The sequence below is a fragment of the Dendrobium catenatum genome, unplaced genomic scaffold, assembly GCF_001605985.2.
Source record: "Dendrobium catenatum unplaced genomic scaffold, ASM160598v2 fragScaff_scaffold_231, whole genome shotgun sequence".
Taxonomy (NCBI): Eukaryota; Viridiplantae; Streptophyta; class Magnoliopsida; order Asparagales; family Orchidaceae; genus Dendrobium; species Dendrobium catenatum.
This window is the reverse complement of record NW_021318693.1, coordinates 4,427,446-4,451,539: the sequence shown is the minus strand read 5'-3', so window position 1 is coordinate 4,451,539 and position 24,094 is coordinate 4,427,446. Positions and strand designations below refer to the sequence as shown.

Genomic DNA, 24,094 nt, shown 5'->3' with positions numbered 1-24,094 from the left:
CCCCCCCCCCCCCACCTTATGAAGAATGAGGGCTCTATTTATAGTTTTTCTGGAGTGGCATAGCTCGTAAATAGGTGTGAGATCAAGGGCGAACAGGGAGTGGTCGAATTGACGGCTGATGTTGAATCCCTTGATCATACACCGTTCGTCAGACATTTGAAGGCCTTAGTGATGTCAGAATCCGGCGATCTTGGGCTGATCAGCAATAATTCAACTTCAAGAAAATGCATCATAAAGGAGATCAATGCATAGTGAACATAACAAATTGATTATCAAGATTTATTGAACAAGTTTTAAACAAATACAATTTGCATGTGATCAAGATCATTTGACCCCAGGCAAGCATGCTAATTTGTTCGTGAACATCATGGATGACAAATATCCTATGAATACACTCAAGGAGTCCTCGACGAATGAATTCAAGATGACTGTGATGAATGTATTAATAGGATTTGCAAGCCGCAACCTAAAATTTCCAACATATATTAAAAGATTATCATTGTCAATTAAAGCGCAAGCATCAACATATTACACGAGCAAGGATGGGTACATCTCACCTTATAAATAAGAATGCATAACATGCAATAGATGCCAACATCTACAAACACATAGCAGGAGATTCGTTGATGCACAACAATCTACCTATAGAAAAAAATAAGTTGTGCGTGACAATCTACGTGTATAAAACGGGTAAATGACTATAGTGAGATGACACACAATTGGATCCGCAACACTCACACGAGTGGGCAGAAGGCATCTACAAGCTCTCAAATAGAGCATCACACACATTGAAATGGAAGTTGCCCGTACAATTGATCAGCATTAAATATTTTAAATTATCCCCACACATATATTGTAACATGTATACACAAAAATACCGAAGTGCGCGTCCTCGCCTTAATACACTGATGAAGTGTAAATGTACATGCAAGTATGTAAGCATAATACAGGAAAATACAAGTGCAATTATATACTCGCAATGGCCCTAACGAGCGTGTTAAGAGTTCACACATAATAAAGGTAAACAGTAGACGATGGACCCGATCCTCTGTCAACAAGTATACATAGTCGACAATATTCAATTAGTGAAATATAAATGCCCATAAATACCTCGATGATGGCCATGTTGAACATCGACATCAACTGGAGGTGTTAATTCCAAATATTCAAAATGCCTCCCAAACGTCCATCAAAATTCAAAACTCCAAGAAAATATCAAAACTTGAAATATTTAAAAATAAAATAAGCCTTCAAATACTTAAAGTAAAATTCATCCACCATTTGCAATAATTTATCGATGTGAACAAGTTTGAAAATATATTCAGCTCACAAAGGGCTAATGTTTAGTCGAGAATATCATATGATTCATTCTCAAACAGTATCTTGTCAGTAAGGAAGTGACATTAGTCCTCTGATTAGCAATTTTGCCGGATGGCTACGCAAATAACTCGTGGTTTGGCCGGACGGCCCAACGTGGTTAATGATTACAGTCGCGACCCTCTAACCTAGTGGCTTGGTCCAGCGACTCCACTATATTATGGTTATGATCATAGCCTATTTGTTCCCCAATGACATCATATTCACAAGATATGAATCAATATAATATAATTGATAGGGCACAATGTCCTATATTAGCTAAGGTGACTCAATATTTGTCCCCTTATGCAAATACTCATCTTAAGTCTACAAGGTACATTTGGATGAAGCAACCCATGATTGAGGACATGGATCCTTCTGTCTGGTTGGGTCGACTACCTCTTCTAGCTAAGTAGACCAATGACCACGATAGCCCGGGATGATGGAACCATGAGATCTTAATCGGACTCATCATTATTCCCCCACCATCCGCTTTAAGTGCAAGGTGGTGAATTTTTTATTTTAAATATTAAATTTTCAACAACTAAACCTACAATGCTACTAAATGCCAAATATATATATTAAGTATATGATTGATGACTAGCCTTAATTGAAAGTTCTCTCTTGTTATTGGGAGGGGTAATTAACTATAGGGGCATGTGCGTATAAGAAATCTGAACTCATATCATAAAGTGCTTGCGAAATGAGGGTGAAATATCTGGGTAGTGTCTTATTTCCAACCCAATATACCTTCTGAAAATTTACACTACAACTTAATTCGTTAAAACTCTCTCGAAAGATGGGAGGCCGGGGCGTGAATTTTCGGAGCCCACATTCTTTCAATAATAATCTCGATGGTGGCATGATGAATTTTCTAGTGGTCTGAAACATGCCCAATATACTCCCCCTTAAACCTCATATTTAGCCCCCATGGGCTGGATTGGCATGATGACTTCTCTAGTGGAGACTCAGGAGGACGACTGCTGGCATGATTCAACCACAAGCAACTCGCCAAACGATTATAGAGATGGTTATTGAATGAACGCATAAGGTTTTCATTTGAAAACATATAAATAAATTGTAGCTAAGTCCCTATAACCTGGTTCTCAACTTAAAGATTTGGACCTGTCGAAGTAGTTGTGAACAAGAAGACTCATTAAGCCATCTTCACTAGTTTTGAAAGCCATTTCTGCCCTTCCAAAGTATTGTGTTCTTCTTAGTTGAGACAAAAGACAATACATTCTTTATCATATCTGAAACATATGGTCAGTGTCTTTCCACCACTCACAGTTGACAAATGTATAAGAACCAAAGGGTGAAAAGGTTATGAATAAAATGCTGAAACAGATAAGGTTATATATCTTCTTTTGGAGGCATTGAAACTCTGCAATTCAATTCTTCACTGAATGAAGTGCCTTGTAGTGAGCTCTGCTTTCTCACCGTGCACCACCATGAGCACAAGGTAACATTTGCTTGAGCCAGTAACATTCAATATAAGAAACCTTCCTCAAAGCCAATTCATGAAAATTTTCTTCTGGTCTATTCTGACAGATTTATAAGCTACAGCCACAACTTGATTTTTCATACTCTGGGATCTGGATCTAGCTGGAAGGGATGGGCGAAATCTGGATGCTGTGGAGCTGGTGAATTTGGAACTGGAGATGTAGAATTTTCAGAAGGTTTGCCAGAGAAAAAACATAATGGTTCTTTTAGGGGAATAGATGGCTCAAACCTGTCATTTGGAACAGTTGATGCTGAAATAACTCAGGAAACAGCAGATTTCTTTGTCAGTGATGCAGAAGGTGATCCGGACCGCCCTTCAGAAGGTTATTCGTCTATTGGCGAAGCTACAGATGCTTTAAAACAAGGAAAGGTAAGACCTGGAATTAGTTCTATTTTAAAGGAAAATTATCTGTCAAAATCTGTGTGTGATTCTCCTTATTGGAAGCACTTGCTGTTTGCTTTTTAGCTGGAATTTAATTTTCAGAGAAGATTTGCGACAAAATCTGATGCAAAGCAACAAAATCTAAATAGTTTTTGGTTCAGTTCTTGATTAGAAAACATTACAAGAGCAAAAGCACTCTTGTTAACTATGTTCATTATCTTTTAGTTTGTGATTGCTGTAGATGATGAGAATGGTGAGCAAGGAGATCTTATAATGGCAGCAGCTCTGACAAACACCAAGAGTATTGCTTTCATCATTAAGCATGGATCTGGCATTGTATCAGTGGGAATGAAAGAGGAGGACCTGGAGAGACTTCTGATTCCATTATTGTCTCCCATTACTGAAGTTGAGAGCCTATCTGCTGCAGCTTCCACAGTCACAGTGGTATGTTTCATTCTTAGTTATATAAATGTGATGAGCATTCTTCTTCTTGAAGTTGTCATGCTCCACTAGAAGTAAAAATCATTATTTTCCAAGCATTTTTTTATGGTATAACCATAAAAATATTGGCATTTTAATCAAAATCGAACTTTATTAACTTATCAACTTATAATAAAGAACTAGTTAACAAAAATTTCTGATTGGAGCAGAGCTTTTTCTTAGGAAAAATGAGGATAGCGGTGTCTAAATTCTGAGAATAAAATTTCTTTTTTTATTCATACATAAAATAATATATTTCACAATTATATTTTGGTCATCTTCAAAAGCGAGTCTGATTCCGACCCTGATTATGTGGGACTAAGGTTTCATTTGAGGGAAAATTATTAGGTTCGAACACTGGACTAGTAGTACGCCCGGACACCAAAAAAGTGTCGTCACGTTGAGTGGACATGTGGATATTCAATAGGATTTAGTTTTTTACTTTATATATTTAATGTGTCCGCAGAACTTTAAGCCAAGCGCAACAAAAGCGTATGTAAAGCACAGTAAAAAAGCGCAACAAAAGAACAGTCAAAGCACAACTAAAGCGTAACTAAAGCGCAGGTAAAGCGCACAAAAAGTGCAATCAAAGTGCACTTAATGTGAAATTTTAAGTGGATCTGTGAGACAGCTTTCTAAAATATTTTTTCAGTATAAAAATTTTTAGTTAAAAAAAAATTTAACTAAAAATTTACTTTTTACAGTGAATGAAACCTAAATTAAAAGTCTCAAGTGTGTTGACACCATTTCCCTTTTAAGACAATGAGTTATTAAGTTCATTATCCAAAATCATTTTTTGTTAATAGATTTTGTTTATGTTAAGGACGCGAGAATCGGCACTTCAAGTGGAGTATCAGCCGAAGACAGAGCAAGAACAATTGTTGAGCTTTCGTCTCCCGACTCTAAGCCAGGAGATTTCAGAAGACCTGGTCATGTCTTTCCTCTCAAGTACAGAAAAGGTGGCGTTCTGAAGAGAGCTGGCCATACTGAAGCTTCAGTTGATCTGGTAATATTAGCAGGGTTACGCCCTGTGTCAGTGCTGTCCGCCATTGTTGATCCTGATGATGGTTCCATGGCAAAGCTCTCATTTTTGAAGAAATTTGCAGAGGAATATGATCTACCAATTATATCAATCACTGATCTTATAAGGTATATGTGTGTGGATGGTTGATATAAGATTTCTCTTACATGTTACTGATTAATCTATATATCCTTCCCTCTTTTTGCAAGGCTGCAGTGCTTAAAATATGATTTAATCATACAAATTTCTTTGTTAAATTCATATTTTTACACTTTTGACTGCTATCAAGTCCCTCAATGGTTGTGTTTGCAGGTACAGAAGAAAGAGGGAGAAACTAGTAGAGAAAATTGCAGTCTCTCGCCTGCCTACCAAATGGGGCTTGTTTCAGGCTTACTGTTACAGATCAAAGTTAGATGGTACAGAGCATATTGCTGTTGTCAAGGTATAATCTCTCGTTCAGCCCCACCTTACCTTTTCTGTTTTATATTTTTATTTCCTATTTTATGTTGATATTAAATGGTTTTTCTGGTTGCAGTAAATTTTCATTTTTTTATTTCTTCTGCATCATTGCAGCATTCATCGTGAAAAGTTAAAACTAATTAAGGATTTGTTTAATAGCACAATTAAACTAGCAAATGAATAGAAAGAAGATTCATAAATATATCCTCATATAGTTGAGATTAGGGTGATTATAATGATGAAAAACAGAAGTTATAAATACTTGCCTACTATTCCTCAGTCACTTTTAACAGTTCAACAGTAACAACAACATCAAGTCTTTATCCTATTATGTGGGGTCGGCTACATGAATTATTTTTCTCTATTGTGTCATGTTAAGAGTCAAATTCTCACTTGAATCTAATAAAGAAATATCATTTCTAATATTTTCTAATCAAGTCTTTTAGGTCTACCTCTACCTTTCTTAACATAAGTCAAATATAATGCATCTACTGCCCTAACAAGGTCATCGGAAGGCCGTCGTTTTACATGATGAAACCATCTAAGGCAACTCTCTCTAATCTTATCTATCACTGGAGCTACTCCTACCTTTTCACGGATATGCTCGTTTTGTATCCTATCTCTAAGAGTAAATCCACTCATCCACTTGAGCATCCTCATCTCAGCAACAGTTAACTTAATATTATGCTTCTCTTTTAATGGCCAAAATTATGCGCCAAAAAGCATTACAGGTCTCACCGCTATCTTATAAAATGTTCCCTTGAGTTTTAGTGGTTCTTTTCTATCACACAACAGACCCAAAGCATTCCTCCACTTCAACCATCCAACTTGAATTATACTAATAATATCCTATCTATTTCACCATTACTCTGAGTAGTAGACCTAAGATAACTAAAACGAGCACACCTATTAATGACTTGATTGCTCAAAGCCACCCCCCCCCGATCCATTACTACTAAAAATTACACTACATGTATTCGATTTTAGAGCTACTCAAATGAAATCCTTTAGACTCTAAGGTTGACCTCCATAATTCGAGTTTACCTTCAACTCCCTCTCTACTCAACAAAAAGCATACACTAGGGCACATCCTCTTGCAAATGTCTAGTATGAACATCCATGAATAAAGCAAAAAAGATAAGGGCTTAAGGCCAATCCTTGATGTAATTCAATAGTAATAGGAAAATACTTGGTCAAACCACCTTGTGTTTGAACACAAGTAACAAATCCTACAAGCATATCTCTAATGACTTGAATACAAGCATTATTAACACCTTTCTTTTTTAAGACTCTCCATAGCACTACTCTTGAAACTTTATTATATGTTTTCTCTAAATCAATAAATATCATACATAGATCCTCCTTATCCTCTCATTACTTTTAATGATTATAAGAAATAATATCGTGTCAATACCAAAGGCTTATTAAAGAGAACTTGAAGATTGTGTCCAGATGCCTTGAGTACAACAACAACAACATCATGCCTTTATTCCACTATGTGGGGTCGACTGCATGAATCCTTTTTCTCCATTATGACTTGTTAAATGTTAAATTCTCATTTAAATCTAATAAAGAAATGTTATTGTTAATATTTTCTAACCAAGTCTTTTTAGGTATGCCTCTATCTTTTTTAACATAAGTCAAATCTAATACATCTATTTTCCTAACCATGTCATCGAAAGGCCGCCATTTTATGTTACCAAACTATATAAGACAACTGTCTCTAATCTTATCTTCCACCAAAGCTACTCCAAAAAAAAGAGAGAAAGGAGAATTTACATGCTTACTACTCAAAACTATTTCATTTAAATATTTAATACTTAAACTTAACCATTTACTCAGATAACACTCAAAATTTTAAATAGCATAAAAAATACATAGCACCCTACAACACTCTATGTTATTCTATGTAAATAGTAATTTGAGTGTTAAATATGTGAAGCCCTCGTTTCACTCATAAATTCTTGGAGTTATCTTCATTTCATTTCCTCCATTGTTCCTTCAATCCAACCAACAAAATCAAAGAATTCCTACTCTACTTCTTGCCATCTTGGCCTTTATTTTTCTGAATAGAACAAACCTGAAACTCACAGGGTGATATTGGAGATGGGCAGGATGTTCTTGTCAGAGTCCACTCCGAATGCCTCACAGGAGACATACTTGGCTCAGCTCGATGTGACTGTGGGAATCAGCTCGATCTAGCGATGCAATTAATAGAACAGACAGGCCGAGGTGTTCTTGTTTATCTTCGAGGCCATGAAGGCAGAGGCATCGGACTTGGTCCCAAGCTTCGCGCCTATAACTTGCAGGACCTCGGCCATGATACTGTTCAAGCTAATCTGGAGCTTGGCTTGGCTGTTGATTCCAGAGAGTATGGATTTGGCGCACAGGTAATATTTCTTTTAGTTTTAATTCATTAACCAGCAGTTCTTTATGATTTGGTTTGATCAGCAAGGTTGACTAAAAATTTTATGTAAGCCTCATTATTCATTTATTTATTTACCTGAGTTTTTATTTTGATATTATTATGATATAATTCTTCATATATATAATATTAATATTAAAATAAATTTAATTATTTAAATTTATCATGATGTAGTTTATATATAAACATCATAAGGGGGTGTCAATAAATGACCCGAACTATCAGCCTGACTTGGAACAGACAAGAAAATCTGGGCTTAGAATAAACTCTTAATAAATTAGGTTCGGGTCTAGAATTCTGACTTGTTTATTAATTATAAATAGTTTGGGTTAGTTTAATTTGACTTGTGAATCCTTTTTTGTTACTCAAAATAATCCCTTTTTTTGTGAATTTTTTTTTTTTGGATTGTCGCATGATCTTCTTCTTTTTAATCATTTAATTTAAATTTTGTAGTTGATAAGTTATACAAAAAAAATTTTTGAAAACCAAAAAGAGTTTTCAAGCATTTGGGTTACTAGCGGGTCGGATTTTGGTCGACCTTTTTGACATGTTTATTAAATGGGTTGAGTTACAATGATTGGACTCAAGATAAGTCAATTTTGAGACAGATCCGAACCCAACCCGTTAACTTGATACTTAGGCTTCGTTTGGGACGGCTTTCTTCATGCTTTTTAAAGTAGTTTTTTAGTACAAAATTTAAAAATTTTATACTAAAAAGCCGCTTTAAAAAGCAGGAAGACAACCGTCCCAAACGAAGCCTTAGGCTTCATTTGGGATGACTTTCTTACTGCTTCATAAAGCTGCTTTCTAGTTTAAAAAAATTAATTTTTGAACTAAAAAATTAATTTAAGAAACAGTAAAAAAACAGTCCCAAACTAAACCTTAAGCATCGTAAATAAAAATTTCATAATTATTAACTTTTTTTTTTGTCAATTATTGTGCAGATACTAAGGGATATTGGTGTCAGAACGATGCGATTAATGACAAACAATCCGGCTAAGTTTATTGGGCTCAAGGGTTATGGGCTTGCAGTCATAGGTAGGATTCCAGTTATCACTCCCATTACCAAGGAAAATCAAAGATATTTGGAGACGAAGCGCATCAAGATGGGCCACGTGTATGGTTCTGATCTACCAGGGAGTAATCCAGGATTTTCGGAGCCTGGCATTGAAAATAATTCAGATTTCTCCAACCAGTAATTGACAGATGGCACCCATTCTTTGTCATAATTGGTTAGATGATTTCTTCATTTGAGTATTTTACAATTATTTAAAACCTACCCAATTTGATCTTGCAATTGTTAGGAATATTTATGTAATAATCAAGTTGACAATAATTGATAAAAAAAATTTATTTTTAACTTGCTCGTACATTGTGCTAGGGAAAAATAGAGTAATGTATTATTTGATTAAAATAAAAATCAAACATAATTGATCATATTTGATTAGTTTCATTTAGTTTGATTTTAAAATGAACTTTTTGACTTTTGGTTTAAAAATTTTTAAATATTTAATTATTACTTATTGGATCAATTTTGATCTTTGTTAAAGGGAAGAAACCAAGCACCAAGTTTATAATTTGAGGTGATCCAACAATCCAGGCTATGGTATTTGCAACTCTATTACGTAAATGTTTTTGAATCATTGGCGAAAAGTTATTTTTTACAATCACAGTAACGAAATTATTTTTTCTACAATAACTTCACAACCAACTTTATAAAATGATGTAATCGTTCCAAATAAACCCTTAATTTTTTGTTGATTAAAGTCCATTATTCTCTCCAATTCGACTATCAATATTGAATTTTAAGCATGATAAAATGAAAATGAAAGAAATTTTTTATCAAACTTTTCATAATCTTAAATTTTTAGTCGTAAAAATTATGATCACATCTGGCCATTCAAAAGCAAATACGTACATGGCTGAGATGAGCTATGGTAAACCACTCAGGCCTCAGCAATCAGCAACTTACTCCCACTCAATAGTCCAAAATTTGTGGATCGCTCTAGATCTCAACGGTTTGATTCTATTCAATCACAACGCTCCTCTTCTCTCTATTTATTCCTTTCCGCACTTCTAAGTTCAAATTACAAAATCCCTCCTTTCCTATCAACCTTTCACCTACGTCCCCAAATCACCAACTCCAATGGTGTCGAAGCCAAAGAAGAAGCCCGCTGTTGAGAAGCCTGCATAAGAGAAAGAGAAGAAAGTAGAGGTTGCGGATAAGGCCCCCACTGAAAAGAAGCCTTGGGTGGAGAAGCATCTTCTTGCTTCGAAGGAGGGCGACGGTGTTGGCAACAAGAGGAAGAAAAGGAAGACTAAAAGGGTATATATCTTCAAGGTTTTGAAGCAGGTCCATCCATATATTGGAATCTCGAGTAAGGTGAAGAGCATCATGAACTCATTCATTAATGATATATTTGAGAAGCTCGCCAATGAAGCCTCTCGCTTGCTCGATATAACAATCAGTTAACTATCACTTCCAGGGAGATCTAGACTTTGGTTTGTCTTGTGCTTCCCGATGAACTTTCGAAACATGTAGTTTTTGAGGTTAATAAGGTTTTTACTAAGTTTACTAGTTCTTAGATTTTGTTCTTCTTTCAAGCTATATGATGTTTTGCATGTATCCTTTTAAGTAGTTATAGTGTTTTGTTGTCATGCCACTTTTTTGGGCTTTTATTTTGGGTATGTAATTAAGTGGTAGGTAATATTGAGTATATATGCGGTTTATATATGCTGTGTTCTGAATTGATGATTAAATTAACTTTCGTTCTTATTTGCTTAGAATAATTTATGAATGAATTTGTTAAAGTTTGAGTAGGACATCAATGCTTAAATGTAATGGCTAAAAAGAAGATACAAGGTTTGTGATATTTAATAAGTGGATAGCATGGTGCAATGGGCTAAGATGACATACTTATTGGATGCAAGTTGAATAGAAAAAGATGTGCTAGCATCCAATTCTCTTGGGTTATGATAGAATGTTTATAGGCCATCGCCATCAATGCATCAATTCCATGCAAATTGAGAAGAAGAAGATATGTGTTCATGCTAGCACAACACTCGCGACCTTTGATAATTATAGTGTGGAGTTGATACCGACAAATATGTAGAATGATATATAAAATACTAAAAAAGAAGAGGCAAAGAGTAACCTAGCCTAATTGCAAACCTCCATTGCAGCGACAACATGAAGGTAATTCTTTCATTCATTAACAACTTTAATTGTAAACATTTGACAACTTTGTTATCACTTATGGCTTTATTGATCATATAATGATTGGAGCTATTGAAAGGGACTTAAAGGTTGTCTTCATGCATTCATTTCCTACATAGGCCCATTGCCCCACACGTTGTTAAGGATAGGGGTGTCAATATTTGACAATTGACATGAGCCGAATATTGACCCGAATCCGACCCTAAAATACTAGGTTATAGTCAACGGGTTGGGTTCAGGTTCAACAAACCGACCAGTTTCAAAAATTAGGTTGTGTTATAGATGACACGGAAACCCGAGAATTACCCGGAACTGACTTGACCCTACCCTAACTCCCACAATAAATGAAATCGGAAATCCCGCTTCCCGGCTTCCTGCAGTCGCGAGTCAACCTAGCCTCGTTGTTCGCCTCTCATGCGGCCCCTCCATCCCGCTGCCGGCGCTTGGTCTGTTCTTCAACTCGGCCTCGTCGTCTGCCTCTCCATGCGTAATGCGACGTCAGACGTGAGCTCCATATGTCCCATCAGTCCACCCGAGAGCAATCACCTGCGTGTAACGCGTGAGGACTCGACCCGATAAAATCTGTGTTACCGTGCCGGTCAACCCGGTAAACCAACAGGTCGGGTTCATATCTGAACTTTTGACCCATTTACAAAACCAGGTCGGGTTAGGATCAACCCGTTTGAACCCATATCAGTTCCTGATTCAACCAAAATCTAACCCGAAACTTGATTTTAACACTCCTAGTTAGGGAGATGCATTGAGAGTAGTTTAAGAGATGAGTGGTGAGTCAAAATTAATTAAAAAAATTGTAACTAGAAATTTAGTTCATTGAATTAATATATTACTAGAGACTAATATGATCATACACACAGTCGCACTACCAGTTTAGGCGATCAGTCAAATGCTTGCGTCTATGTATGAAGTTAGGGGTGGCAAAACAGGTTAACGAATCGTGTTCGTGTCGAACTTGAATCTGGTTAATCTGAATCCAATTTATTTAATAAGCAGCTCAAAAATGTGGACCCAAACATGACCCACTAGCAACCTGAATGACCCGAGTTCGACATAATACCCATTTTTATCAAACAAAATTTATAGCTAATTAATCAAATATTTTAGATTAATTGATCATAAAAAAAAAAATACCAACAAATAAAATAATTTAAGAAAAAATAATAATAAACTGGTCACTTTCTAGTCAAAATTGTAATGAAAGGTCAATTCCAACTAGACCTATTTAATAAATATGTCAGAATTTCAGATACAAATCCGACTTATTAATTGTTAAACTGTTTAACACAAATCAAGATTTTTCGAATTAGAACCTGGTCAGTTTGGCAAAGTTAGACCATTTATAGATAAAGCTGTAGCATTCAAAAATGAAGTTTTTTTTTTTTTTTTTGAGAGAAATCATCAAAGGTAAATTTATGCAAATAAAATAAAATTTGAGAATATCTCATTAAATTCAATGCTTTTCTTCTTAATCATTTTCTTTTAACTTTATATCTAATGACAAAATATTATGTTAAAATTTCATGATAAAATATGATTATGAGGAACTTTAAGATCTTTAGTCTATATTGAAATCAGTGCAATAATTTTTTTTTTTAATCTAAATCAGTGCAATAAATGAATAAATTATATTACGTTTATATCAAAGCAGATTCATTTAAAGCCGATCTTGATTAAAAATTTGATCACGACGTCCTGATCTAATTATTTTCTTTATCTTATTCTATATAATATGAGATAAGCTTTAGCTTCTTATACATACATAGCAACAAATAGGCATATTATAACTACTTATTTCAACAATTTAAGCTTCGTTTGAGATGACTTTTTGCTGTTTTCTAAAGTAATTTTTTAATACAAAAATTTATTGAACTAAAAAATTTTATATTAGAAAATAATTTTAGAAAGCATTCAGAAAGCCGCCTCAAATGAAGTCTTAGGTTTCGTTTGGGACGGCTTTTTTATTGCTTTTTAAAACGGAGTTGTAGTACAAATTTTTTAATTTTTGTACTAAAAATCCGTTTTCAGAAGCAATAAAAAAGCCGTCCCAAACGAAGCCTTAATTATGATCACGCAACAATTGCTTTAAATGGTTGCTCATCAAGTAACTCCAATTCAATATGATACTTTGGGTATTTTCTTATGTATAGTAGTAGGGAAATTATGATTTTAAGAGATGAGAGGTGAGTCAAAATTAATTAAAAAAATTGTAACTAGAAATTTGGTTCATTGAATTAATATATTAGTAGAGTAAAAAATTAAATAAAAGATTTTTAAAGAAGAATATTAATATTATGATTTGAAAAGTCATCTAATGAAAATCACAATCAAAACACTAATATCTTCAACACGAATGGTTAAAAAAAAAAAAATCTTCAATATGAATGGTATCAAAATATTATGAATAATTGATTTATCCCTTATAATTAATGCATTTGATTTTTAGGAGTTGTTTTTAAAACTTTTTAATTGAGAGATATTATGTAATATCACTCCATCTACATCCTCAACATAAAAAGTCAATGACATAGGATATGTTTACGACAACTTTCTGATTATTTTATTTTTAAGAAAGCAATTACAATTTCGCTTGGTTATTGTTTTTTAATTTTTTTTCAAAATTTATGTAATGAAAGTTATATTTTGCAACCATAATAATAAAATTGTTTTCTTCATGATAAATTGAAAACAAACTTTACAAAGCGCTACAGCTATTCCAAACAGACTCTAAATCAATTCAACAACGTTACACCAATTATTTTAATATCAACTTTCCTGATCAAGATCTGTGAAGATCCATTCTTGAAATGCAAGCCACATTTGGGATGAGAAGGAAAATCATAATGGTTTCAAGAATTTGGGCAGGAGAGAGAAGAAAATCATAGATTCATAAATTTGTGGTTGAAAGTTTTTTTTCATAATTTATTTATTTACCATTAATAAATAAATGAAAAGTATGTACTAAGATTAAATTATATATATTGTTGCGTCCTGGAGTATTCGCGGCGGTAGAGAAATATATAGTTTAACGTCTTATCATTGTACGAAGATCCAACACACAATCAGATAAGTGAGAGGGTGTAGCGTTCATAGGAGACACCAGAGTTTTTACGTGGAAAACCCCTGAAAAGGGGGAAAACCACGGGGCTTGGCCCAGTTTGAATGAATCCACTAGTATTTGTAGTCGATTACAAATGAGGCCTTCTTAGGAAGAAGGCCTTAGCTTGATGTCACAAATGTATATCATATAGAGTGTTTTATATGGTGGGAGTTACAATAGATGTATTTGTTTTGTCAGCACGACCATAGTCGATAGGATGGAGGTCGGAAAGACCGTTGCCTGGTGATTGAGGTCGGGAGGACCGTAGTCTACAGGAGACCGGGGTCTGAAAGACCGTTGTAGTAGGGCGATACTCTGGTAGAACTCTAGGCGTCATGTAGTGGCCCAGTAGAAGTCCGGGCCTCAGGTGGTGTCCTGATTGAGCACAGGGTCTCAAGTGGCTGTCGGCGGAGCAACGACGTCAAGCGGTGGTTCGACGGAGGTGAGGGCCTTCGGCGGTGGTCCAACGAAGGTGAGGGTCTCTGGCAAATGTGATGGCCTCTAGCAAAGATGAGGGCCTTTGGCGAAGGTGAGTGCCTCTGGCAAAGGTGAGGGCCTTTGGTGAAGGTGAGGGCCTCAGCTGTTGGTGAAGACCTCTGGCAAAGGTGAGGGCCTTTGGTGAAGGTGAGGGTCTTTGGCGAAGGTGAGGGTCTTTGGCGAAGGTGAGGGCCTCTAGCGAAGGTGAGGGCCTCTGACAAAGGTGAGGGCCTTTGGTGAATGTGAGGGCCTTAGGTGTTGGTGAAGGCCTCTGGCAAAGGTGAGGGTCTTAATTGGCGAAGGTGAGGGCCTCTGGCGAAGGTGAGGGCCTCATGTGGTGGTCCGACGAAGCTCTGACGGTGGTCCGGCGAGACTCCTGCGGTGGTCCGGCAGTGGTCGAGGATGAGCTTCTTCCTTCTATTCTCCTCTTCTCTTCTTGCTTCGATCCCCTTTCAAGAGAAATGAGGGGTCTATTTATAGATTTTCTGGAGTGGCATGCCCCGTAAATAGGTGAGAGATCAAGGGTAAATGGGGAGTGGTTGGATGGACGGCCGATATTGAACCCCTTGATCATGGACCGTTCGTCAGGCATTTGGAGGTCTTAGTGATTTCGGAATTCGGTGATCTTGGGGTCGTTGGATTCGTCTCGTCGAGCCGCTCGATTCGAGTATAAATTTGTTATGTTTGGAAACCGTTTGGTAACTCAAATTGTGGTTGAACCTTCCAACAACGCTTCGGGTCCTTGATTTGTACTCATTTGGGCTCGGATTGAGTCGAATTTGGTGTCGTTGGGTTCGTATTTCCGAGACGCTCAGTTCGACTATAAGTTTGCTGAAATCGAAGATGAGATGATCTCCGAGTTAATTTTTGAAATTTCTAACTTGATTTTGCATCGAGATTCGCATCCGATCAAGATACCTTTTTGACGACGTATCATATATATATATATATATATATATACACAAACATGAAAAAAATTAAATTAGAAATTTTTGAAAATAAATTTAGAATAATGCAAAATTATTTTTTTTTTTAATTTTTCACTGAAATTAATCTCTCTAACTATTTCGATGTAGACACAATCAATTAAAAACTCAATCAAACAGGTATAAGCGCTCTACCACTTATATATTAGATGCCCAATTTTTAATTTCACTTTGATATGTACAAAAAAGACTAATTATCTTCTTCTCATGCGTGCTTATCTTATCAACATATACGTCGCATCACATCATTTATCTCTTATAATTCTCTGTTAACAATTAGTTGTTACGAAAATATCTTCGCGACTTCTTCAGGCGCTTTGTCGTCTCCTGACGGCCGTCAGATTCCATGCATGAACCTGTAACAGTGTATGGATTCGGTAACTGAGGGGATTGGAAAGCGGACCAATTGGGGAGTGACACGTCGACCAGGTGTAATCTGAAGCAGATTATCCTATATAACTGAATAATTAGCTGGGTGCGTAGGGTGGGGCCGCAGGGGGTGGCAACAGTGGAAATATCGTCTTGAGAGCTTATAGGATTTTGGTCTTCTTTGGCAAATTAGTGCTAATTATTGGATAAGTTTGTGTTATCTAAAGATGCTTAGGCATACAGGGAAGAAGATTTTGGTCTTATGTTGTTTGATATTTTAGTTAGTAACTTATTAATTATGATGATATTTTATTTTGTTTTATTAAATTTAAGTTTTCTTGTTATTATAATTAAATAAAATGATATCAATTATTAAGCTTATGTGGTCGATATGATTCTTCCAACAGTAGCAATGTATTGATTGAGAACAATGATATGAGGTATTACTGTTGATATGTCATCAAAAAATTATCTTAATCGGGCACGAATCTCAAAGCAAAATCAAGTTGTAAACTTTCAAAATTAAAATTGGGATCATCTGAACTCTGATTTCAGCAGCCTAATAGTTGAACTGAACGTCTCAAAAATGCGAACCCAATGACACCAAATTCGACTCAATCCGAGCCCAAATGAGTCCAAATCAAGGACCGAAGCACTGTTGGAAGATTCGAACCACAATTTGGATTACCAAACAGTTTCTAAAACATTACGTGCTTGTAGTCAAATCGAGCGGCTCGACGAGAGGAATCCAACGATCCCAAGCTAGATCACTTAATTCTGACATTACTAAGGCATTCAAATGTCCATCAAACGGTCCATGATCAAGGGATTCAACATTGGCCGTCCATCAAAGCCCATCCCCATATGCCCTTGATCTCCCACCTATTTACTGGCCATGCCATTCCGAAAATCTATAAATAGATCCCTAATTTCTCTTGAAGGAGGCTCCAAGAAAGAGAGCAAAAGAGATATCAGAGATCGCTCTTGCCTCCTCGCTCCTCCTCAACCACCCCGCCTGACATTATTGTTCCGTCGGACCACCACTTGAGGCTCTCACCTCTGCCGGACCACCGCCTGACATCGTTCTCCGCCAGACCACCGCTTGAAGCCCTCATCTCCTCCGTAACACCGCCTAACACCATTGCTCCGATAGACCACCACTTGAGGCCCTCACCTCCGCTGGACCACCTCATGACGTCGTTGCTCTGCCGGACCACGACTTGAGGCTTTATGCTCCACTAGGCCACCACCTATGGCCCGAACTTCTGTCGAACCAGTACCTGAGGTCCAGACTTCTGTCAGACCACTACTTGAGGCTCGGAGTTCTGTCAAACCACCACTTGAGGCCCGGACTTTCGTCGGACCACCACTTGAGGCCCTGTGCTTCACTAGGCCACCACCTGAGGCCCAGACTTATTCCTGACCACTACCTGAGGCTCGAAATTTTTCTAGACCACTACCTAATGCCCGAACTTATGTTGGATCATCACCTGAGGCCTGAACTTCTCCCGAACCATCAATTGAGTCCGAACTTCTGCCGGACCACCACCTGACGCCTGAACTTCTGCTGGACCTTCACTTGAGGTCATGTGCTACACCAAGCCACCACCTGACGCCCACACTTCTCCCAGACCGCCACCTGATGCTCGGACTTCTACCAGACCACCACTTGATTCCCAAACTTCTCTTGGACCACCATTTGACGCCTGGACTTCTGCTGAATCACCACCTAACGCCTAGAGTTTTACCCGGTATATCGCCCTTCTACTAAGGTCTTTGGACTCTTGTCTCCTGTCGATTGTGATCCTTCGGACCTCCATCACTAGACAACGGTCTTTTTAACTCCTATCTCCTAACGACTACGATCCTTCCGACCTTTATCGCCTACTACAATTTTTCTGACCTCTATCCTATCAACTATGGTCATATTAACCAAACAAACATGTCTATGCTTATTATTGTAACTACCACTATGTAATGTGCTCTATATGTCATATATTTGTGACATCAAGCCAAGTCCTTCTCCCTAAGAAGGGTCTCATTTGTAATCGACTGCAAATACTAGTGGATTCATTCAAACAGGGCCAGTTCCCGCGGTTTTCCCCCTTTTCAGGGGTTTCCACGTAAAAACTCTGGTGTCTCTTATGAATGCTACACCCTCTCTCTTATCTGCTTGTGTGCTAGATCTTAGTACAATGCTAAGACATTAAAATTATATATTTCTCTACCGCCACAAATATTTCAGGACGCAACAACTGTATTAAATGAAAGAATTAGAATTTTTAGTGAGAGAGTATGAAAATTTTTACTCTGAATTTAGAAGTTATACATTAATTTTTAAAATAACCACAGTCGTAGTTAAATTTAGGACTAACTTATATATACGCCTTCAAAACATTCATTTGATTGGCATTGATTCCGATGTATTATTTATATTGAAAATTTTGAAGTTAAGTTCTAAAATACCAAGAAGCTTTGATTTCAATAAATTTGTAGTCAAACTAAATATCTAGACGTGATGTCAAGTTGAACTCAATCATATTATAGTTGATCCGATTTAGGGCCAAATGAGCCCAACATTCCTCCATTAATGCCCAAAAGACTTCAATTATATATATTTAAATACAATATAAATAATATCCTGATGTGCATGATTAGGGCTACAACTTCAACTATGTTCATTCGATCATTATATCATCTAACTATACTCCTCTAAGTATTGTCTTCCCATTATAATCTCTTGATGATCATCATCCAATTATGGTCATTTATATTTTTATTTTAAAACTATTTTACAAATTTCATCTGCCACATATGGTTCCCCAATCAAGGTCGGCCAACTACGATTCTCCAATCACAGTCATCTAACTAATCTCTCTTAATCACCATCACTTGGACTTCAGTCATCTAATTGCCTATAAAATTGATGCAACACACATCATCACCTACAAGGTCGATGCATGCTATTGACACCACTATAACTATTATTATCAACACTAATATTTATGATAGACTTTGTGATCTTTGGTCTCCGCTCATCAAATGAGAATAATCAAATAAAGACCAAAAGATCTCTTAAAGATAATTCAAGTATCACAAAGCTATTCCAACTTCCACCATCGAATCCATTCTACACAATTTATCTTTACTACCTTGTATCAAAACCTCTCCTAATCACAAGAAAATACAATTTTTCCTTTAACTTAGTTTTCAATGTAAATATTCTATTACCTCTTATATGTGCTAGATATTTACAGAGAACTAAAATATTTAAACTCTATTTGCTCCTATTATATTACTTTACAATATTTAAAGAGAAAAAAATAAAAATAAAAAACAAAAAACTTTACATGAGGGATGAGGTCACGTGAAATGGCCCCCGCAATATAGTAAGCGTGGGCCACTCTAAAATCTCCCTAATCTCCTCTCAGCCAATAATCTCTCCTCGCCCACGTGATCCAACTCCGGCCCCTCATCTTCTTTTCCCTTCTTCTCTTTCTTTTTAACCTCCCCCACCTTCCCACTCAGCCCACCACTCCCCCACTTCTCCTCTTTCCCCTCCTCGCTCCATCATGTCAGAATCCCCCGCTTCTTACATCCGAATGGTATGTCATATAAAATCATTTATATTAAAATATTCTTATTATTTCTTTATTTTAAAATTAGTATAATATAATTTTGTTATTAATTATTTAATATATATATATTAGATGTGTAAATAAAAAAAATTATGTTATTGTATGTAGGTGCAGCATCTGATAGAGAAGTGTTTGCTCCACCGTATGAACAAGGAAGAGTGCATCGATGCTCTGAACAAGCATGCCAATATCAAACCTGTCATCACTTCAACAGGTATTTACTGATCAAACCTATGTGATAAATTACTTAAATAATCATTAGTAAATTATAAATATTTGTATTATTTTTTGTTTGAATAATTAATTGTTGATAATAATGTGTACAAGTATGGGGGGAGCTGGAGAAAGAGAACGGCGAATTCTTTGAAGCCTATGAGCGGGAGAGGCAGAATCAGACGACGGAGGCGAAAGCTGCAGAAAAGGTGATTGAAGAGCCTGCCCGTAACGAAGATTGAAAAAAATTATGTTAGGATATGTTAATGTAAAATGTATCAGAATGAGCTTTAAACTTTAGCTCTGATATATTTTGTTTTTGAGGAGTATCCGAGTATGGATTGCATGGAAGGCATTCGAGAGTGGCATGATTGAGTAAATATATGAGGTGGGAGAGGGTAGGAAAGTAAAGTAGGGATATGGTGCTGTAGCCGATGAGGGAGATGTGGAGGTGGCTTGGTGTTTTGTTAATGTAAGTGGTGTGGGGAGGGGAATACTGTTCATTAAATAGTTCTTTTTTTATTATTGGTTGCGATCATGCATTTTGCTTCTGTTCATATCTCCTGTCTTCCAGTGCTTTCCATTGAGGTTGACCGGCAATATTGGCTTTTTTCGATATTTTAATAACGCAGCAGCTCAATTTGATCAGGTGGTTGAAAGTCTTAGCGAGCTACTATTCAAGATATTTTATATTTGAAATTTAGTTAAGTAATATATATATATATGTGTGTGTGAGTTTGTCTTACTTTTAATTTGGAATACCTTTTTTTATTATTTTTTAAGTCAGATTTTTTATTGATTTTTAAAGCAGATTTTTGATATAAAAATTTATTATTATAAAAAACGCTTTAGAAAATAGTAAAAAAGTGGTATCAAATGATTATTACTTTTTTTGATAAAATTTACATATCGGGGCTTACGAGTTAATATAAAAATAGATTACAAATCCTTATAGAATCAATAGCCCTCTAAAATACATTATTTGAAATAAAACCTACGAACATTTGATTCAGTCTATAAAATAGCCAATCAAAAGAAAAGGAAGACCGAACAACGATGACTCGAATTAGAACAATAATTGAAGCAAGACAATCAAGATGGACAGCAACAGAACAGCTAAGATGAGCATAAAAAAAAGATGCAAAAAGGGAGATCAAATCGAACAAACCCAAATAAACAACTCATAGCCGAGAAGGACAAACCGACCAGAAGTCCCAGAGAATAATAACACACGAGCTCAAGGTTGCAACAACCTGCAGATCATGAAAGAAACAAAAGAAACAAGAAGCAACAAGCCAACCCACGGAAATTAAACCAACCGAGCAACCATAGAGAGAGAACCCCCAAAACCCGACACCCAACTAAACACTCCAACCAAACCCAGACCCAAACAACACAACCGACAACCATCACAACCGAGCCCCACACCTAAAACACAAAAGCCCTATTTTTCTTTCTAATAAATAAATGATCATCATTAAATAAATAAATCATCATTTTGTTGTTCCTAACAAATAAGAATCCATCTTTAAAAAAAAAAATCCAATAAAATTACTTTGAAAGTTTGCCTGTCGTTCACCTCTTTCTAAAGTTAAGAAAGGGGATTTATTAGTTTGTGAAATTTTTGGTTTTGAGTAAAGCATTAATGAGAGAGAGAAAATTATTTTGAAGTATTTTTGAGGTTGATGCTATTGATTTATAATCCTATTTGTGAGATCCCTTCACTTGAGGAAGAAGCACTTCCTCATGGATCTTGAAAGAGGAGGAAAAATCCAATAAAATTACTTTGAAAGTTTGCCTGTCGTTCACCTCTTTCTAAAGTTAAGAAAGGGGATTTATTAGTTTGTGAAATTTTTGGTTTTGAGTAAAGCATTAATGAGAGAGAGAAAATTATTTTGAAGTATTTTTGAGGTTGATGCTATTGATTTATAATCCTATTTGTGAGATCCCTTCACTTGAGGAAGAAGCACTTCCTCATGGATCTTGAAAGAGGAGGAGGGAGAGAGGAGAGGGAGACGGTGAGCCAAACTATGCAAATCTTTATTTCCCTTGGCTTCTTCCTAATACAAAACTAAAGCCTATAAATAGGCTTCTACAAGCTATACAAATAGCTACACCTAAGCTATACAAAAACAAAACCTAAATCTAGGACTAAAATACCTAACAATCCACCCCCTTTAAGTTCAGAATTTTACACAAAGATAAACCACTATTCTTGATAGAACAGCCAAAAGAATGATCATGTCGGTCTCCGTGATAAAAGCATCCACCGACATTCAAGCTCCACCTCTCGACAGATCTCCTGTCGCACTGCGTCCAACGCAGCTAATTGCCCCGAGCACCCTAGCTCGGCTTCCGCGCCCTGTGCATCCACCAGCACCCGCGCCTTCAAGTGCCCGCGCCCTGCTTTTTTGAGTTTATGTGCGATTTTTTATCGATTTATGATAATTAATCAGGATGTTTGAAAAATTATTTGCTTCAGTACAATGGACAGTCTTTATATTGTTGTTTTAACATGTTATGTGGTACATTTGGTAAGTTCTGATACTGTGATTTTCTGTGTAAATTCTGTAATGGTTTGCCGCCGATTTCTCGTAGACCTTGATTTTAATGAATTGATGTTTGAAATGATGAAATAATGTATTACGAAATGTGAATATATGATTGAATTATCTGTTTTATTGGGTTACTGGAAAGATAAGTGAGACTGAGGTTGAAACCGTTGGTTGAGATTTGATCTTGATCTGTACAGGATGGTGGGCCCGAACATCCTTTTTCCTTTAAAAAGGTTTTGGCGATATCCTCCTATTGATCAATTGATATAACGATTGGGAGTCATAAGGAGATTATTAAGGCTTGGCGGGAGGCCGACGGGCATTGAGTGACGATCTTATTGAGCAACGGATAAACCAACAGCATATGGATTATCAACTCGAAAAACGCCTTAATAGCCAGTGGATTGTACTTGTTCAGTAAGACTACTGTACTGAATTGCATGTGTAGTACCATTTGACCCTAATTTATCGCATTATTGATTCATGAATTTATTGATATCGACGGATTTGTAACTGAAATTTAATTTATTGACGGAATTTTAACGGATTTTCTGTACGATTTCAATTGATATTCACATTATTTCATTGAGCATTGATACTGCTCACTGTATGGATATCGATATTTGTAATTGATTCTATTGATACTATGGACATGGATACTTTGATTCATTGATATCTGATTTATTTGAATATTGACTTATTGATACTATCGTTTCAATTGATTACAATCCGTATTGAACTGCTGCATGTGATTCATTGACTGGTATGGAATATAGGTTTTACTGTATTTGATTTGATTTCAAATCGTTTCTTACGACGTATTGGTTTGGATTTTGACCAGAGATGATTGATTTTGATCGGATTTTATTAATACAATATTGTTAAACTGGTTTATTTATCGAGACGATGATTTTCTTCTATTGATGTTGATTGGATTCTTACGAGATGTATCGTAATGTTTAAACTGTTTATTGAGCTTTAATGGATTTCTTCCTAACTGTTTATCATTCCTTCTCCGCTAACTTGGATTTTATCATTCACGCATTGATTATCGATTTTCTGTATTCCTGCATGATTCACTGAATCATGTGCAATTGATTGTTATCGGATTTGTTGACTGACATGCATATTGTTTTCAGTACAGTCTTGATTTAAGTTATAGGTATAAGTGACGTTGGGCGCTTTTTTTGAGCTCATTTTATTATTGTTGTTAATATTTTCAGGTCAGGGCAAGGGAGGCAGGAGATTGGAGATTGAATCTGGTAATCCCTCAGGTTTTTTTGTTTTTCTTTTTGTTATAGTGATTTTATTTTGTACTTCAGGACAGGATATATTCATTCATGTGAATCATTGTGTAGAACTGAGTATGTGTATATGATCTTTGGGATATGAAAGAATTGACATTGATGTTTTAAATTATAGAATTTTATTAAGACTGTTTGGTATTGATTGAAGACTATAGATAACTCTGGTTAGGTTTTTAAAATGGATAGATTGAAATAATTTCTTTTCCAAGTAGATCTTGGGCGTTTACACCTATCAAACCTAGTGAGTTTGGGCTTGGTTAGTTTTTTCTTCTCAATTTTCATGTCTTGTAGGGTTGCCAACTTTGGGTTGGTTTAATCTCGCGTTTCTTATTGTCCATTTTGTTTGTATGGGAATGAAAGTGACAACAAAGAGAGACAACGGAGAGAGTGAGAGAAGAGACATGCACAATCTCTACCAAATTTTCATAATGAATTCTTGTGTGGTGTGTATCACTTTTTTTACTGGTTTTATGTGTTTTTCTATGTTAAATTAATGGTGTATTTTTTTTCTAGCTTCTTGCTTATTTTCTATGTCTTATCTATGATTTTATGCTTTAATGTTCATTGTGTGGTTTTTAACTTACCCAACAT

The 24,094-nt window shown here is 36.0% G+C and overlaps 2 protein-coding genes and 1 pseudogene across 3 annotated transcripts; all 3 read left to right on the top strand.

The window, feature by feature from the left end:
* The first annotated feature begins 2,678 nt into the window (after nt 1-2,678).
* Nucleotides 2,679-8,883, top strand: LOC110097821 (probable monofunctional riboflavin biosynthesis protein RIBA 3, chloroplastic). Its single transcript, XM_020824405.2, has 7 exons — nt 2,679-2,818; nt 2,908-3,229; nt 3,467-3,685; nt 4,545-4,870; nt 5,055-5,184; nt 7,295-7,591; nt 8,571-8,883. Exons 1-7 carry the CDS (start codon nt 2,763-2,765, stop codon nt 8,823-8,825), a joined length of 1,605 nt encoding a protein of 534 aa, XP_020680064.1. The 5' UTR covers nt 2,679-2,762; the 3' UTR covers nt 8,826-8,883.
* Nucleotides 8,884-9,136: 253 nt separating this feature from the next.
* Nucleotides 9,137-10,385, top strand: LOC110097834 (annotated as a pseudogene).
* An 8,900-nt stretch (nt 10,386-19,285) lies between these two features.
* Nucleotides 19,286-19,969, top strand: LOC110098252. 2 transcript variants are annotated; one of them, XM_020825010.2, is made up of 3 exons: nt 19,286-19,395; nt 19,537-19,642; nt 19,756-19,969. In XM_020825010.2, exons 1-3 carry the CDS (start codon nt 19,363-19,365, stop codon nt 19,881-19,883), a joined length of 267 nt encoding a protein of 88 aa, XP_020680669.1. In that variant the 5' UTR covers nt 19,286-19,362; the 3' UTR covers nt 19,884-19,969. The 2 variants fall into 2 exon arrangements, with proteins under 2 accessions (XP_020680669.1, XP_020680677.1); XM_020825018.2 differs by having other exon boundaries at nt 19,322-19,395; nt 19,543-19,642.
* The last annotated feature ends 4,125 nt before the right edge of the window (nt 19,970-24,094 follow it).

Bases quoted from the DNA above. Each gene is read 5' to 3' on its own strand.
- LOC110097821 (XM_020824405.2), top strand. From the start codon at position 2,763: ATGAAGTGCCTTGTAGTGAGCTCTGCTTTCTCACCGTGCACCACCATG. The intron at 3,686-4,544 runs GTATGTTTCATT...GTTTATGTTAAG, and splicing joins CAGCTTCCACAGTCACAGTG to GACGCGAGAATCGGCACTTC. The intron at 5,185-7,294 runs GTATAATCTCTC...TGAAACTCACAG, and splicing joins AGCATATTGCTGTTGTCAAG to GGTGATATTGGAGATGGGCA.
- LOC110098252 (XM_020825010.2), top strand. From the start codon at position 19,363: ATGTCAGAATCCCCCGCTTCTTACATCCGAATG. The intron at 19,396-19,536 runs GTATGTCATATA...TATTGTATGTAG, and splicing joins CCGCTTCTTACATCCGAATG to GTGCAGCATCTGATAGAGAA. The intron at 19,643-19,755 runs GTATTTACTGAT...AATGTGTACAAG, and splicing joins ACCTGTCATCACTTCAACAG to TATGGGGGGAGCTGGAGAAA.